The sequence below is a fragment of the Trachypithecus francoisi genome, unplaced genomic scaffold (assembly GCF_009764315.1).
Source record: "Trachypithecus francoisi isolate TF-2019V2 unplaced genomic scaffold, Tfra_2.0 Lachesis_group2, whole genome shotgun sequence".
NCBI classification, from domain to species: Eukaryota; Metazoa; Chordata; class Mammalia; order Primates; family Cercopithecidae; genus Trachypithecus; species Trachypithecus francoisi.
The window spans coordinates 73,613,737-73,629,061 of NW_022681465.1; the positions used below are offsets into that span (position 1 = coordinate 73,613,737).

General features: G+C 36.1%; 1 protein-coding gene across 1 annotated transcript in view; it reads right to left on the bottom strand.

Moving 5' to 3' along the window:
• Positions 1-15,325, bottom strand: part of C9 (complement C9) — an 87,247-nt gene that overhangs the window by 40,977 nt on the left and 30,945 nt on the right. The window contains exon 6 of the mRNA XM_033179435.1: positions 4,393-4,653. Within this exon, the coding sequence (XP_033035326.1) occupies positions 4,393-4,653 (261 nt within the window). The remainder of the gene's footprint in view (positions 1-4,392; positions 4,654-15,325) is intronic.

A 15,325-nucleotide genomic window follows, 5' to 3' on the forward strand; every position in this document is an offset into this window, starting at 1 on the left:
CCAGCAATTCCACTCCTACATGCTTACCTAATAAAAATTTTGTTCACAAAAGTATCTGTATAAGAATTTCATGGCAGCATTTGTCAGAATAGCTTAAAATTGAAAACATTTCAAATGTCCACCAAGAGAGGAATCAATAAACAACTGTGGCATATTAACACAATGGAATATTAATCATCAATAAAAAGGACAATAAAACTACTGATACAAGTAACAACACAAATAAATCTCAAAAATATTATACTAAGTAAAAGAAGTCAGACATAGAAGAGCATATCCTGTATGATTCCATTTATGTGAAGTTCTAGACTAGACAAAACTAAGCTGTGGTCAGATAAATCTGGGCAGTGGTCACCTCTTAGGTGGTAGGGATTGAAAAGGGCATAAATAATTTTTCTTGGGGTTAGAAGCCTGAGTCTCTCTTCCTGATGGAATTTTCTTGGTGTGATGTTCTTCTTTTTTTTTTTTTTTTTTTTGAGACGGAGTCTCGCTCTGTCGCCCAGGCTGGAGTGCAGTGGCCGGATCTCAGCTCACTGCAAGCTCCGCCTCCCAGATTTATGCTATTCTCCTGCCTCAGTCTCCCAAATAGCTGGGACTACAGGCGCCTGCCACCTTGCCTTGCTAGTTTTTTGTACTTTTTAGCAGAGACGGGGTTTCACCGTGTTAGCCAGGATGGTCTCGATCTCCTGACCTCATGATCCACCCGTCTCGGCCTCCCAAAGTGCTGGGATTACAGGCGGTGTGATGTTCTTTAACTCAATGTATTTTAAGCATAGATCTTAAATAATTCCCATCTAAATATGCTTTTGTGTCTTCTGTGTTAAAACATTAAAAAAATTCTCTTGCTAAAGGAGGTGGCTACTCTAATGTACGTAATTATCAAAACTCATGAAACTATACACTTAAAATTTTTGCATTTTATTTTATGAAATTATACCTAAGTTGTTTTAAAAACAACAGTGGAAGGAAATGGAAGCATTGTCTATAAAGCCCAATCTTACTATTATGCAGATAAGAAAACTAATTTAAAGATATCAAGTTATTTGGCCCAAAACATACAAATAATACTTGAAGGCATTGGTACTAAAAACCCAGGTCTCAGGTCTCCTTGTCCCTTCCAGTCCACCCTCTCAATTTTTAATGACAGAGACAGGACAGACAATATTTTGAGACACGGAACTCAAGTCAGCCTAAACAACTCAACAGTTAAATGTTTCCAGGGCCAGGGCTGATGGCTTACCTTTCCCGGAGAAAATTAGGGCAGTGAACTGTGTGATTCAATGCCATAGCTTGTCCTGATGAAAACTAAACTACAATTGACACCTACAATTTTGCAAATGGATCTTTTGAGGGTCTCCTAACAGCTGTGGTTAACATATGATGATTATGTGGGAGTTTAAAATATTTTATTTCTTTTTAAAGATATACCTTGTGATATATGAACATCATACTAAACTGTCTGTGTTCTTAAAGCACATTGTTGTCATCATGATTTAACTTTAGGTGACAGTGGGTGATCCAGTCCTTAATAAAAATCTTATAGTGACTTAGCCTGTATGTTATAGGTCAATGAGCTCTTCATCTCCTGACTTGCACAAGAATTCTCAAATGCTTTATCAAAGCATATTTGGATTTCTTTTCAGTTTTGCTAAAACTGCGACGTGTATCTTGGGATTTGGGGTAAGAAAGACATGTGATGTTCTTTGGGTCAATTTACTTCAAAGGTAGCTCTTAGCTCATTACCATCCAAATACACAGTTGTTTCTTTTATCTTAAATTAACAAAAAAATTTCCCTTGCCCTAGCTTGCCTGCCCAACCACTACCCATTTCTTTGCCCTCACTAGAAGCAAAATTTATTCAGTTTTCTATACTGTGCATTTTCAATTCTCCCCTTCCCATCGTTCATGCTCCTGACCTCACTACTCCAACAAAACGTCTCTTGTCAAGGTCTCCAATGACTTTCATAATCCTAAAGCCTATGATCACTTCTTAGCCCTCATCTTCTTTGACACGTTAGCGCAATTGACACAGTTCATCACTCTTTTCTTCTTACTAGAGATTATTTTCTTGTCTTCTAGGCCAGTGCTTCTCAAACTATAAAATGTGAACAAATCACCTAGAGAATCTTGTTAAAATGCAATACTGATTCACTTAAAATGCAATTCTGGAGCACAGTTTAAGATTCTATCTTCCTAGCGATGTTGATGCTGCTGTTCCATAGACCACACTCTAAGTAGCAAAGTTATTGGGCACTTTTTGGTTTATTTTACTTATTTTCTATTGAAGTTCCCCAAGTTTGGTATTTGATTGTATTCTATTTTCTATGTACACTAACTCTGTTAGTGACCCCATGACTAAGTCAACAAGTCAATATATAGCTCAATTCCAGGTCTTCTCCCCAAACTCCAGCCTCATAACACCAACTCCTACTTGGCATTGCCAATTGGATGTATAATAAACACCTCAAACTTAACCTAACTAAAATTTAACTACTGGTCTCCCTCTCCAAACCTGCTCTATCTGAGCAAGTTTATTAGCAACTCCATTTTTCTAGTTGCTCAGGCCAAAAACCTTGGACTTATGTTTGACTCTATAACTGTCCTATCTGAACTACCGAACTACCATCATGTCTCACCTGGATTCCTTCAATAACTTTTAGCAAGACTCCTTGCTTTGGCTCTTAGCACCTATGATCTCTTCTTGACAGAATACCTTGAGTAATCATTTAAAATGTAATAGGGAATGTCAATCTTCTATTAAAAACCCTCAAGTAGGCCAGGCACGGTGGCTCACATCTGTAATTCCAGCACTTTGGGACGCCAAGGCGGGCAGATCCCTTGAGGTCGAGAGTTCGAGACCAGCCTGACCAACATGGAGAAACCCTGTTTCTACTAAAAATACAAAATTAGCCAGGCGTGGTGGTGCATGCCTATAATCCCAGTTACTCGGGAGGCTGAGGCAGAATTGCTTGAACCCAGGAGGCGGAGGTTGTGGTGAGCCAAGATCACACCATTGCACTCCAGCCTGGGCAACAAGAGTGAAAATCCATCTCAAAATAAATAAATTAATTAAATTAAATTAAAAATAAAAATAAAAACCCTCAGGTGACCTCCCGTGTCACTCAGAAAAAAAGCCATGCTGAGTGGACTTGGAAGTTCTTCATGATCTGATTCAAGGTCACTTTTCTAATTTTTTATCCTTCTGATTCAGTTTGACTAACTTTTATCACACCAGGTTTTTCTTACATTAGAGACTTCTCTAACAGTCCCTTCCATCAGATAAATAATCTGAAATCTTACTCTTTGGCTATTTCCTCTCCTCCAAAGTTTTGGTCAGCTCTCATCTCCATGAAGCTGACCCTGAGCTTCCTTTTTAGTCATGCCACATGCAGGCATCCCTGCTTTCCTTCATGTTACACTAATTTTCCTTGTATACCACAGCACTTAATACTTTGTAAATACCACATTACTTCCTTTTTTCTATTATATGTATTATTTTCGGCTGTCTCTTTCTGTGGACCTTTTAACTCCATGAGGACAAAAATTTTCATCAGCTTTGTTCACAAATGTATTCTAAGTACCTAGGCCAGAGAGCTCACAATTAAACATTTGTTGAATGATTTAAAGAGTTTTCCACCTGTACACTTGAGTGGGTATGCTTGTAAACAGAGAGGTAACGTATAGACCCCTACAAAACAGTTACATAGTTGGACATAATGTAAGTGCTAAAAGTGAATTATTATTGTTAATGTGGGAGAAGTTTGTCTAAATAGGTGACTGTGGTATCAGAAAAGGAAGAATGAGCATTTTACTGGCAACATGTTGATTACAGAGAGTATATTTTACATTTATTCCAAGAGTGGTAGAACAAACTTCAAAATCTGGCTCAAATATTAAAAAAAAACAACACATTTTCAAAGTCTCAAATTAAACGTATGATTACAAAGTAATCAGACCAATTTTACGTGCAATGTGTATAATTTCATAGCATCATTTCTTTAGAGACACATTTTGTAGTTAATAAACAGTGATCATTGTAGGTAAGGCATTGCAATGAATTACCAGAATTCTTCAGTATAATTCTTCATTAAAATTCTGATCATCATATAAATTGAATGGTATATTACCACAGTCTCAGTCAAAAAATGCTCCAAATTCTTAATACACATTTTCTGCTCACTACCACCAAACATATGATTCATTTACCACTGCCAAAGATTCTACCATACTTTTTTTCCAGTTAGTATTCTTTCTGACGTGCTAGCTACATATTTGAGAATTTGATCCATGTTTCTTTTCCTTTTTACGATTTCTATTTGCTCTAAATACTTAAAGAGTCTGGTTAGTTTGGAACCTTTCCATTATATTCCTATATTAACTGTTTGGTCTTACCTTCTTTGAAGAATATGACAAAAATAGTTGGTAAGTTTCATTTTTGGAATATGAAAACCGAAAACTACCCTGGCCACGTAAAGAATCTGAGGAGGTTTTTTCCTCAGAAGACTTTTCAGTTTCAACTTTATTTGCTTCAGTGGGTGTAAATTTTAGAGATATATCTGCATTAAAATTTGATGTCTTCTCTTGGACGATACTTTTAAATGCTTCAATTTGTTCTTCATAATGTTCGGTTCTTAAATTTTTCTCGCCTTTGGTCTAAAAGAGAATTAAAAAGTGTTGTTAAAAACAAGACATGAAACAAAAGGAAAAACAAGCAGAACAGAACCAAACAGAAATCAAGCAATTCTTTGAAAGGCAGTAGAACAAAGGACTTAAGAGCAAAAGTGCTGGAGTCAGATTCCTGCAGTTCAAATACAGACTCTGTGACTTTAAAGTGATTATGCAACAATCTCTATGTGCTTAGTATGATTCTTAGTCTATAAAATGGATATTCATCACATCTAGCACAAAAGGTCTTATAAAAATTTAGTGAGATAATGCATATAAAGGGCTTATAATATAGCAAACTTTTTTTTTTCAACTTATTTTAAGTTCTGGGGTACATGTGCAGGATGTGCAGATTTGTTACATAGGTAAACATGTGCTATGGTGGTTTGCTGCACAGGTCAACCCATCACCTAGGTATAAAGTCCAGTATCTATTAGCTATTCCTCCTGATGCTCTCCCACTCCTACCCCCAGCAGTCCCCAGTGAGTGTTTTTCCCCCAACGTGTCCACGTGTTCTCATCATTCAGCTCCCACTTACAAGTGAGAACATGAGGTGTTTGGTTTTCTGTTCCTGTGTTAATTTGCTGATGATAATGGCTTCCAGCTCCATCCATGTCCCTGCTAAGGACGTGAGCTTGTTCCTTCTTATGGCTGCATAGTATTCCATGGTGTATATGTACCACATTTTCTTTATTCACTCTATCATTGATGGGCATTTGAGTTGATTCCAAGTCTTTGCTATTGTGGATAGTGCTGCAGTGAACATACGCATGCATATATCTTTATAATAGAATGATTTCTATCCTTTCAGATATATACTCAGTAATGGGATTGCTGGATCAAATGTTGTTTCTGCTTCTAGATCTTTGAAGAGTTGGCACAGTGTCTTCCACAATAGTTGAACCAATTTACACTCCCACCAACAGTGTAAAAGCATTCCTTTTTCTCTGTAACCTTGCCAACATCTGTTGTTTTTGGCTTTTTAATAATTGTCATTCTGACTGGTTTGAGATGGTATCTCATTGCAGTTTTGATTTGCATTTCTCCAGTAATCAGTGATGTTAAGCTTTTTTTCATATGTTTGTTGGCCATATGAATGTCTTCTTTTGATAAGTGTCTGTTCATGTCCTTTGCCCACTTTTTAATGGGGTTATTTTTTTTTTTCCTGTAAATTTGTTTAAGTTCCTCATAGACTCTGGATATTAGATTTTTGTCAGATGAATAGATTGCAAAAATTTTCTCCTGTTATATAGGTTGCCTGTTCACTCTGATGGTAGTTTCTTTTGCCATGCAGAAGCTCTTTAGTTTAGTTGGATCCCATTTGTCAATTTTTGTTTTTGTTGCAATTGCTTTGGCATTTTCATCATGAAATCTTTGCCCATGCCTATGTCCTGAATGGTATTGCCTAGATTTTCTTCTAGGATTTCTATAGCTTTTGGTTTTAATTGGATCCCGTTTGTCAATTTTTGTTTTTGTTGCAATTGCTTTGGCATTTTCATCATGAAATCTTTGCCCATGCCTGTGTCCTGAATAGTATTGCCTAGATTTTCTTCTAGGATTTCTATAGCTTTTGGTTTTACATTTAAGTCTTTAGTCCATCTTGAGTTAATTTTTGTATAATGCATAAGGAAGAAGTCCAGTTTCAATTTTCTGCATATGACTAGCCAGTTCTCCCAGCACTATTTATTAAATAGGGAATCCTTTTCCCATTGCTTGCTTTTGTAAGAGCTGTTGAAGATTAGATGGTTGTAGGTGTGCAGTCTTATTTCTGAGTTCTCTATTGTGTTCCATTGGTCTATGTGTTTGTTTTTGCACCAGTACCATGATATTTTGATAACTGTAGCCTTGTACTATAGTTCGAAGTCAGGCAGTGTGATGCTTCCAGCTTTGTTCTTTTTGCTTAGAATTGTCTTGGCTATACAGGCCCTTTTTTGTTTCCACGTGAATTCTAAATTAGTTTTTTTTTTTCTAATTCATGAAGAATGTCAGTGGTAGTTTAATGGGAATAGCATTGAATCTATAAATTACTTTCGGCAGTATGGCCATTTTCACAATATTGATTCTTCCTATCTGTGAGCATGAAATGTTTTTCCATTTGCTTAAGTCCTCTCTGATTTCCCTGAGCAGTAGTTTGTAGTTCTTGAAGAGGTCCTTCACGTGCTTTGTTAGCTGTATTCCTAGGTATTTTACAAGTTTTGGGTTTTTTTTTAGCAATTGTGAATGGGAATTAATTTATGATTTGGTTCTCTGCTTGCCTGTTGTTGGTATATAAGAATGCTAGCAATTTCTGCACATTAATTTTGCATCCTGAGACTTTGCTAAAGTAGCTTATCAGCTTAAGAAGCTTTTGGGCTGAGACAACGGGGTTTTCTAAATATAGGATCATGTCATCTGCAAACAAAGATAATTTGACTTTCTCTCTTCATATTTGAATACTCTTTATTTCTTTCCCCTGCCTGATTGCACTGGCCAGAATTTCCAATACTATGTTGAATACGAGTCATCAGAGAAAGCATCCTTGTCTTGTGCTGGTTTTCAAGGACAATGCTTTCATCTTTTGCCCATTCATTATGATATTGGCTGTGGGTTTTTCATATACAGCTCTTACTATTTTGAGGTATGTTCCTTCAACACTAAACTTTCAATTAAACTTTTTTTTTTTTTTGCCAACTTGGCCATTGTCAGGTTATTGTCAATGAGAGGGTTGATATATAAGTGCTTCAGTTCTCTTTTCAGAGATCTTCTGAATTAGGTGTAACTCATCTGGGAAGGGGACACCTGTATCTTCAGACAGTGTCATGAATTGGATTTAGTAGTATGTATTGAGTGGTTATTCTGCATGGGAAACCTAAAGCTACTACTGTCTCATGAAAAGACTGAAATGTATATAGTTATCTTTAAAACAAGACATATTGAAGAAACTTCCTAGCATAACAGGGAAAAGCAAACTAACCATTGCTACTTCCCTACTTAGATCCTTCCAATGTATTTCTAATGACTTTAATATAGTCTAAACTAGGTTTATTTCTAGTCAATCTTTCCATCACTGTGTGTCAGCCATCTAGCTGTTCCACAACCCATGCTGTTCTTACCCTAAGTCCCTTTTATGCTGCTTTTACTTTCTGGAATGTTCTCTTACTCTTCCCCCCCACCCCCAATCCTCCCATAGCACACACATCACACATACTCCCTCTCACACATACACACAAATCATAGGCCTCAGGTTGATTAATTCCCACTCCTGTTTCAAGTTTTACACGAAAAATCACTTCTTTAGGAAAGCCTCTCCTGATACAATAGACTAAGAAATATTTTTGCTGCAAGCTTTTATGGCTCCTCTTTTAAAACAAAATAAAATGAAAACCACTTCTTTTACAATTACTTATTAAATAAAACTCCAGTCTTTGACTCTAGCTACATTCCAGCACCCTATAGATACAGGATCCAGGCTTAACCAGTGCCAGGCCAGCTTCTGTGGCCTCAGGCCTGAGGCCAGTTTCATGGACAAAGGTTCCAGCCTCAACTCAGGCTTTAGACAGGCCCAGAATGAGGCTGATCCCTGTATCCCCAGACTCAGGATTTTACTTGCAGACTAAGCCTCCAGCTATGCCAGGTTGGCACCCATATATCTCAGCTTCAGGCCAGCCTCCATGACCTCAGGCACCAGGCCAGAATCTGGGACTCAGTATCAAAGGCTGGTCTCTGCAGACTCAGGCTCCAGTTTTACCCAGTGCCAGAATGGCCACTGCAAATCCAAAAATCAGGCCTGAGACCAGTGATCCAGCCTCTAGGCCCATCTCAGTGCAAAGCCAGCCCTATTGGCTCCAGGGTCCAGGCCAGCCTTCATGGATTCAGGCTCCAGAATGGTCCTTATAGCCTCAAGATCCAGTGGATCCACTGGATCCAGGGTCCAGGCCCACTTCTGTAGACTCCAGTGCTAGGCTGACCTCTATGGATACAGGCACCAGGCTCATTCCAGCAGACCCAAGCTCCAGGCCTTCTCCAGTGAATCAAGGAGCCAATCACGTCTGCCCAAGGACTCCAGCATCAAGCCTGCTTGTGGACCATGCCAGATGACTTGCCCAGAATCTCTGGACAAACTGATTAATGAAGGGTTATCCCTGCTGAAGTCAGTCTTTAAGGAATGGAATAAGTGCTTACTTCTTCGAAGGCATAGACATGCATAGCCACAAAGATCACACATAATCAGGGAAACATGACACCACCAAAGGAACAAAATAAAGCACCTGTAATTGACCCTAAAGAAGTGGAAATTTACAAATTGCCTGAAAACGAATTCAAAATAATTATCTTAAAGAAGCTCATTGAGCTGCATGAGAATACAGACAGAAGACTAGATGAAATCAGGAAAAAAATATATGAACAAAATTAGAAGTTCAATAGAGAGATAGCATAAAAAAGCACAAACAACCAAATTTAGGGAGTTAAAGAACACAACAGATGAGCTGAAAAATTTCATAGTGAGCTTCGGTAGCAGATTCTATCACACAGAAGAAAGAATCATAAGCTCAAAGACAGTTCCTTTGAAATTACCAATCAGAAAAACAAAAAATAGAAAAGAATAAAAAATAGTGAAGAAGTCCTGTGGGAACTGTGGGCACTATCAAGTGAACCAGTATATGTATTACGGTGCCCCAGAAGGAAGAGAGAAACACAAAAGTGTAGAGAGCTTATTTAAAGAAACAATGACAGCAAATTCCCCCAAAGTGGAGAAAAAAATGAGCACCCAGGTCTATGAAGCCCAAAGAACCCCAAATACACTATATTTGAAGAGATCTTCTCTTAGACACATTACAGTAAAACTCAAAAGTCATGCAACAAAGAGAATTTTGAAAACAAGAGAAGAACAACTCATCACATATGAGGGAGCTCACATAAGATTACTAGCAGATATTTCAGCAAAAGCCTTGAATCCAGGAGATAGTGAGATTATATATTCAAGAGTACTGAAAGAAAAATAAACTGCCAACCAAGAACAGTATACTTGGCAATTCTGACCTTCATAAATGATGAAGGAATAAAAAATTTCCCAGAGAAACTAAAGCTGTGAAAGTTCATTACCTCTAGACCTTCCTATAAGAAATGCTAAAAGGAGTTCTTCAAGTTGAAAGAAAAGAATGAAAATTCATAACATAAAAAATTTATGAAATTATAAAATTCACTGGTAAAATTAAGTACATAGTCAAATTCAGAATACTCTAATACCATAATGATAATGTACAAATCAAGTATATCTGTAGTATGAAAATTAAAAGACAACACTATTAGAAATAATAATAGCTATAATAGTTTAATACACAAGATAAAAAGGTGTTAATTGTGACATCAAAAACAAAATGTGGGGAGGAAAAGTGTAGAAGTTTTAAAAATGTGATTGAATTTATGTTGCTAACAGTTTAAAATAGCCTATTATAACTATAGATATTTTATGTAAGCTGCATGGTAACTCATGAAAACCACAAAAAAATCACCTATAATAAACACAGAAAACATAAAAAGCGAAGAATTAAAGCATATCAGTATAGAAAATTATCTAATCACAAAGGAAGATAGCAAGAGAGAAACAACCAGAAAGAACATACAAAACAACCAGAAAATAATGAACAAAATGGCAGTGGTAAGTGCTTACCTACCGATAATTATCTTAAATGTACTCAATCAAGAGATGTAGAGTAGCTAAATGGATTAAAAAGCAGGACCCAACTGTTATATATGCTGCCTATGAGACTCACTTCACCTTTAAGTGCCAAAATACAGCAGGGATAGCTAAACATACCAGATAACATTTTGACTTGTCAAAAACTGTAAGAAGAGACAAATAAGATCATTATATAATAATGAAGGGGTCAATTCTGCAAGAGAATATTTAAATTTCTATGCACCCAACATCAGAGCACCTAAATGTATAAAGTAAATATTAATAGATCTGAAAGGAGAGACAAACTGCAATAAAATAATAGTAGGGAACTTCTCAATACTCCACGTTCAACAATAGACAGGTCATCTGGAGAGAAAATTATTAAGGAAACTTTGGAACTGAACTACACTTTAGTCCAGATAGACCTAACAAATATACACAGAACATTCCATCCAAAGTAACATAATACATGTTTTTATCAAGCACACATGGAACATTCTTGTGTATAGATCATGTATTAGGCCATAAAACAAATCTTAAACATTTTAAGAATATTAAAATAATATTAATGATCTCTTTTGACCACAATGGTATGAAGCTAGAAATCAATAACAGGAGAAATTTTGGAAAATTCACAAATATGGAAAAATTAACATGTTCCTGAGCAATTAAGTCAACAAAGAGATTAAAAGTTTAAAAATATCTTAAAATAAATAAAAATGAAAACAAAACATCCCAAAACTTATGGGATGCAGCAGAAGCAGTTCTAAGAGAAAAGTTTATAGTAATAAAAGCCTACATCAAAAAAGAATTTCTCAAACAATCTATCATTATATCTTAAGGAACTAGAAAAAGAAGGGCAAACTAAGCTTACTAAACTAAAGTTAATTGAAGTAAGAGAATAATAAAGATCAGAGCAGAAATAAATAAAATAGGTAGCAGAAAAACAACAGAAAAGACCAAGAAAACCAAGAGTTAGTTTTTAAAAAAGAAACAAAATGAACAAACATTTAGCTAGGCTAACTCAGGAAGAAAAGAGAAGACTCAAATAAAATCAGAAATGAAAGAGGAGACATTACTGTTGGCTCTTCATATCTGCGGATTTTGCATCCATGGATTCAACCATCATCAGATCAAAAATGTAGTTGATTCTACAATGGTTGCATCTGTACTGAACATGTACAAACTATTTCCCTTGTCATTAACCTCTAAACATTACAGTTATTTAAATAGCACTTATATTACTTAGGTATTCTAGGTAATCTAGAGATATTTAAATTATGCTGGAGACTGAGCGTAGGGTATATGCAAATATCACACCATTTTATATGAGCATCTAAGGATTTAGGTATTTGTGAGTGGTCCTGGAACAATTCCTCATAGATACTGAGGGACAGCTGTACAACCGATACCACAGAAATGTAAATAAACATAAGATATTACTATGAAAAATTATGCACAAAGAAATTGAATAACCTAGAAAAGATGGATACATTCCTAGAAACACACAACCTATCAAGACTGAATTATGAAGAAATAGAAAATGCAGACCAATAATGATTAAAAAGATTGAATGAGTACTACAAAAAGTCTCCCATGAAAGAAAAGCCCAGAATCTGAAGGCATCACTGATGAATTCTACCAGATATTTCAAGAAGAACTAATCCTAGACTTTCTTAAAATATTCCAAAGAATTGAAGAAGAGGGAATATTTCCAAATTCATTTTATAAGACCAGCATTACCCTGATACCAAAGCCAGACAAAAACACTACAAGAAAAGAAAATTACAAACCAATATCCCTGATTAACATATATGTATACGTATCTTCAATAAAATATAAACAAACTGAATTCAGAAATATATTAAAATGATCATACACAATGATCAAGTGAGATTTATATCTAGGATGCAAGGATAGTTTAACATATGCAAATCAACAATTGTGATACACCACATTAATGGAATGAAGGATAAAAATTATATGATCATCTCAATAGCTGTAGAAAAAGCATTCAATAAAATTCAACGTCATTTAAAGATTAGAAAAACTCTCAACAAATTAAGTTTGTTGGAGAGAAGGAATGCATCTCAACATAATAAAGGCCATATACAACAAGCCCACATTGACCATTATACTCAGTGGTTAAAACTGAAAATTTTTATCAGACGTCAGGAACAAGACAAGGATGCCCACTCTATTTCTGCTCAAAATAGTGCTAGAAGTCTTAGCTAGAGCAATTAGGCAAAAGAAAGAGATAAAAGGCATTTAAGTCAGAAAGGAAGAAGTAAAATTGTCTGCAGATGACATAATCTTTGATGTAGAAAACCCTAAAGACTCCACCCAAAAAACAAAGAAAGACAAAAAATATTAGAACTAACAAATTCAGTAAAGTTGCAGGATACAAAATCAACATGCAAAATCAGTTGCATTTCTACTCACTAGCTACAAACTATCTGAAAAAGAAACTTTTAAAAATACTATTTACTACAGAATTAAAAAGAAAACACTTAGGAATAAATTTAACCAAGGAGATGAAAGAGCTGTATGATGAAATTCATAAAACATTGATGAAAGAAATGGAAAATATACAAATCAATGGAAAGATATCCAATATTCATGGTTTGAAATAATTAATATTGTTAAAATAGTAATACTGCCCAATATGATCTACAGACTCAGTGCAATCCCTATCAAAATTTTATGTCATTTTCCACAGAAATAAAAAGAACAATCCTGAAATTTGTATGGAACCACAGAAAATCTCGAATGGCCAAAGCAATCATGAGAAAAAAGAACAATACTGGTGGCATTGTGGCTTTTTGATAGAGGGGTGTAATTTGTAGGCACCTGCACTTGTATGTGAAATGACTAGAAAGTAAATGGCATAAGGCAAATATCAACTCAGCAGTGTAGACGGCCACTTTCAAATATAATAGATTGTTGGTCAGGGTATCAATTAGGATGTTGTTGAACAACTCAAGAAAAAGTAGCCTTTCTCACTATGCCGGGATGGTAGTTGAGAGTACAGCCTGAAACTGTGAGGATGGGGTCATCCCAGAGAGCATAGGAACAAAAGCTGAACTGGGAAATGCAAAAATCTATCCATGCCAAAAGAAGTCTAAGCTCAATGTTAAGCATTATGAAACGGACCAATACTTGTAACCATCATAGAGAGAAAAGCAAAAGTCTTAGAAGGAGAGACCAAGGGGCAAGATTACAGAAAGCAGAAAAACACAAAGATGGAAGGAAGTTTCTTTTTTTTTTTTTTTTATTATACTTTAAGTTCTAGGGTACATGTGCATGACGTTTATATCATGTATAACTCCCCCATGCAATCCCTCCCTCCTCCCCCCTCCCCATGATAGGCCCCAGTGTGTGATGTTCCCCTTCCCGAGTCCAAGTGATCTCATTGTTCAGTTCCCACCTATGAGTGAGAACATGCGGTGGAAGGAAGTTTCTTTATGAGTACTGAATAAACAGATGTTGGAGAAGCTAGATTCAGAGAGAGAAGGTCAAGTGGCTTGCATGTTCTAGGAGGCAGACATATTTTAGGGGTCAGTTGAAGTTATCCTGTTTAAGAATTTGTTCATATAATGCTCCTTGAAAAGAAATAAACATTGCTTATGGCACTAAAAATGGAAGAGAGAGACACAATCAAGAAATATTTCAGAGTGCAAGTTGTGGAGGTTTGGAGGGCAGTTGTAAATAGAGAGTACATAGAGAAAACTGTTGAAGATGTCATTAAAATTTTATTTGTACAAATGGATAATAAAACCATAAATCACATATTATTATCAAAGCCATCTCTCACTAATTCAGAGAAGAAACCTATGAAGAACAGATTCATTGTAACCTCTTGAGGCACCCCTCTGCCAGAACCAGCTAGCCAAGCTACTCTCACATTCTTAACCCTTTAGCCATTAAGTTTTGGGGTAATTTGACAGTTAGTAAAGGATAACAAGTACAATTCATCTCTATTATCTATAGAATTTTTTTTCTATGCCTAAGTCTTAAACGTTTGTGTGCTCCAGGACTTCAGTCTCTATGTTCTTCTCTTCTCCCTCATTGTACACTTCTTGGGAAATCTCAGGCACTCTTAAGAATGCAATGATCGCCAGGCGTGGTTGCTCATGCTTGTAATCCCAGCACTTTGGGAGACCGAGGCAGGCAGATCATGAGGTCAGGAGTTAGAGACCAGCCTGACCAACATGGTGAAACCCCGTCTCTATTAAAATACAAAAATTAGCTGGGCATGGTGGCGCACGCCTCTAATCTCAGCTACTCAGGAGGCTGAGGCAGGAGGATCGTTTAAACCTGGGAGGCCAATGTTGCAGTGAGCCGAGATTGCACTACTACACTCCAGCCTGGGCAACAGAGCGAGACTCCATCTTAAAAAAAAAAAAAAAAAAAAAAGCAATGATCATGTATATGGTAATGGACACCTAGATCTCTTTTTACAATTTAGATCATTCTCTCCATTTTGATTCAAATAATCTCCTTGTTGTAGGATAACTCCATCTAATGTCATATAGACCCTCAAACTCAAAATTATCAGCATTTGAATCATTATCTTCTTAGAACCCACTCCTTCTTTGGTAGATTTCCTGCACATCCAATTTCCCACATCTCTTTTGATGGCCTATAATTCACTGGTTGTGTGTATGTGTGTGTGGTTGTTTTTTCTATTTGTTTGTTTGTTTGTTTGTTTGTTTTTGGCTTTCCATTTTTATAGGGTCCATCTATAGAAAGTTTAGTTTGTGGTAGGCACTATTCTAATCACTTTACGGTTATTAACACATTTAATATTTCTGAAACTCTATGAAGTGTATACTACTATCATGCCATTTTATGATGGAAATTGAGATCCAGGAAAGACAACTAAGTTGCCCAAATTCACATAGATGATAAGTGGAGGAATTTACCAAAATTTAAACCCAGAGAGTCTTAATTCAGAACCTTGTGACTGATCATATGCTATACTGTCTCCAATTTATTACT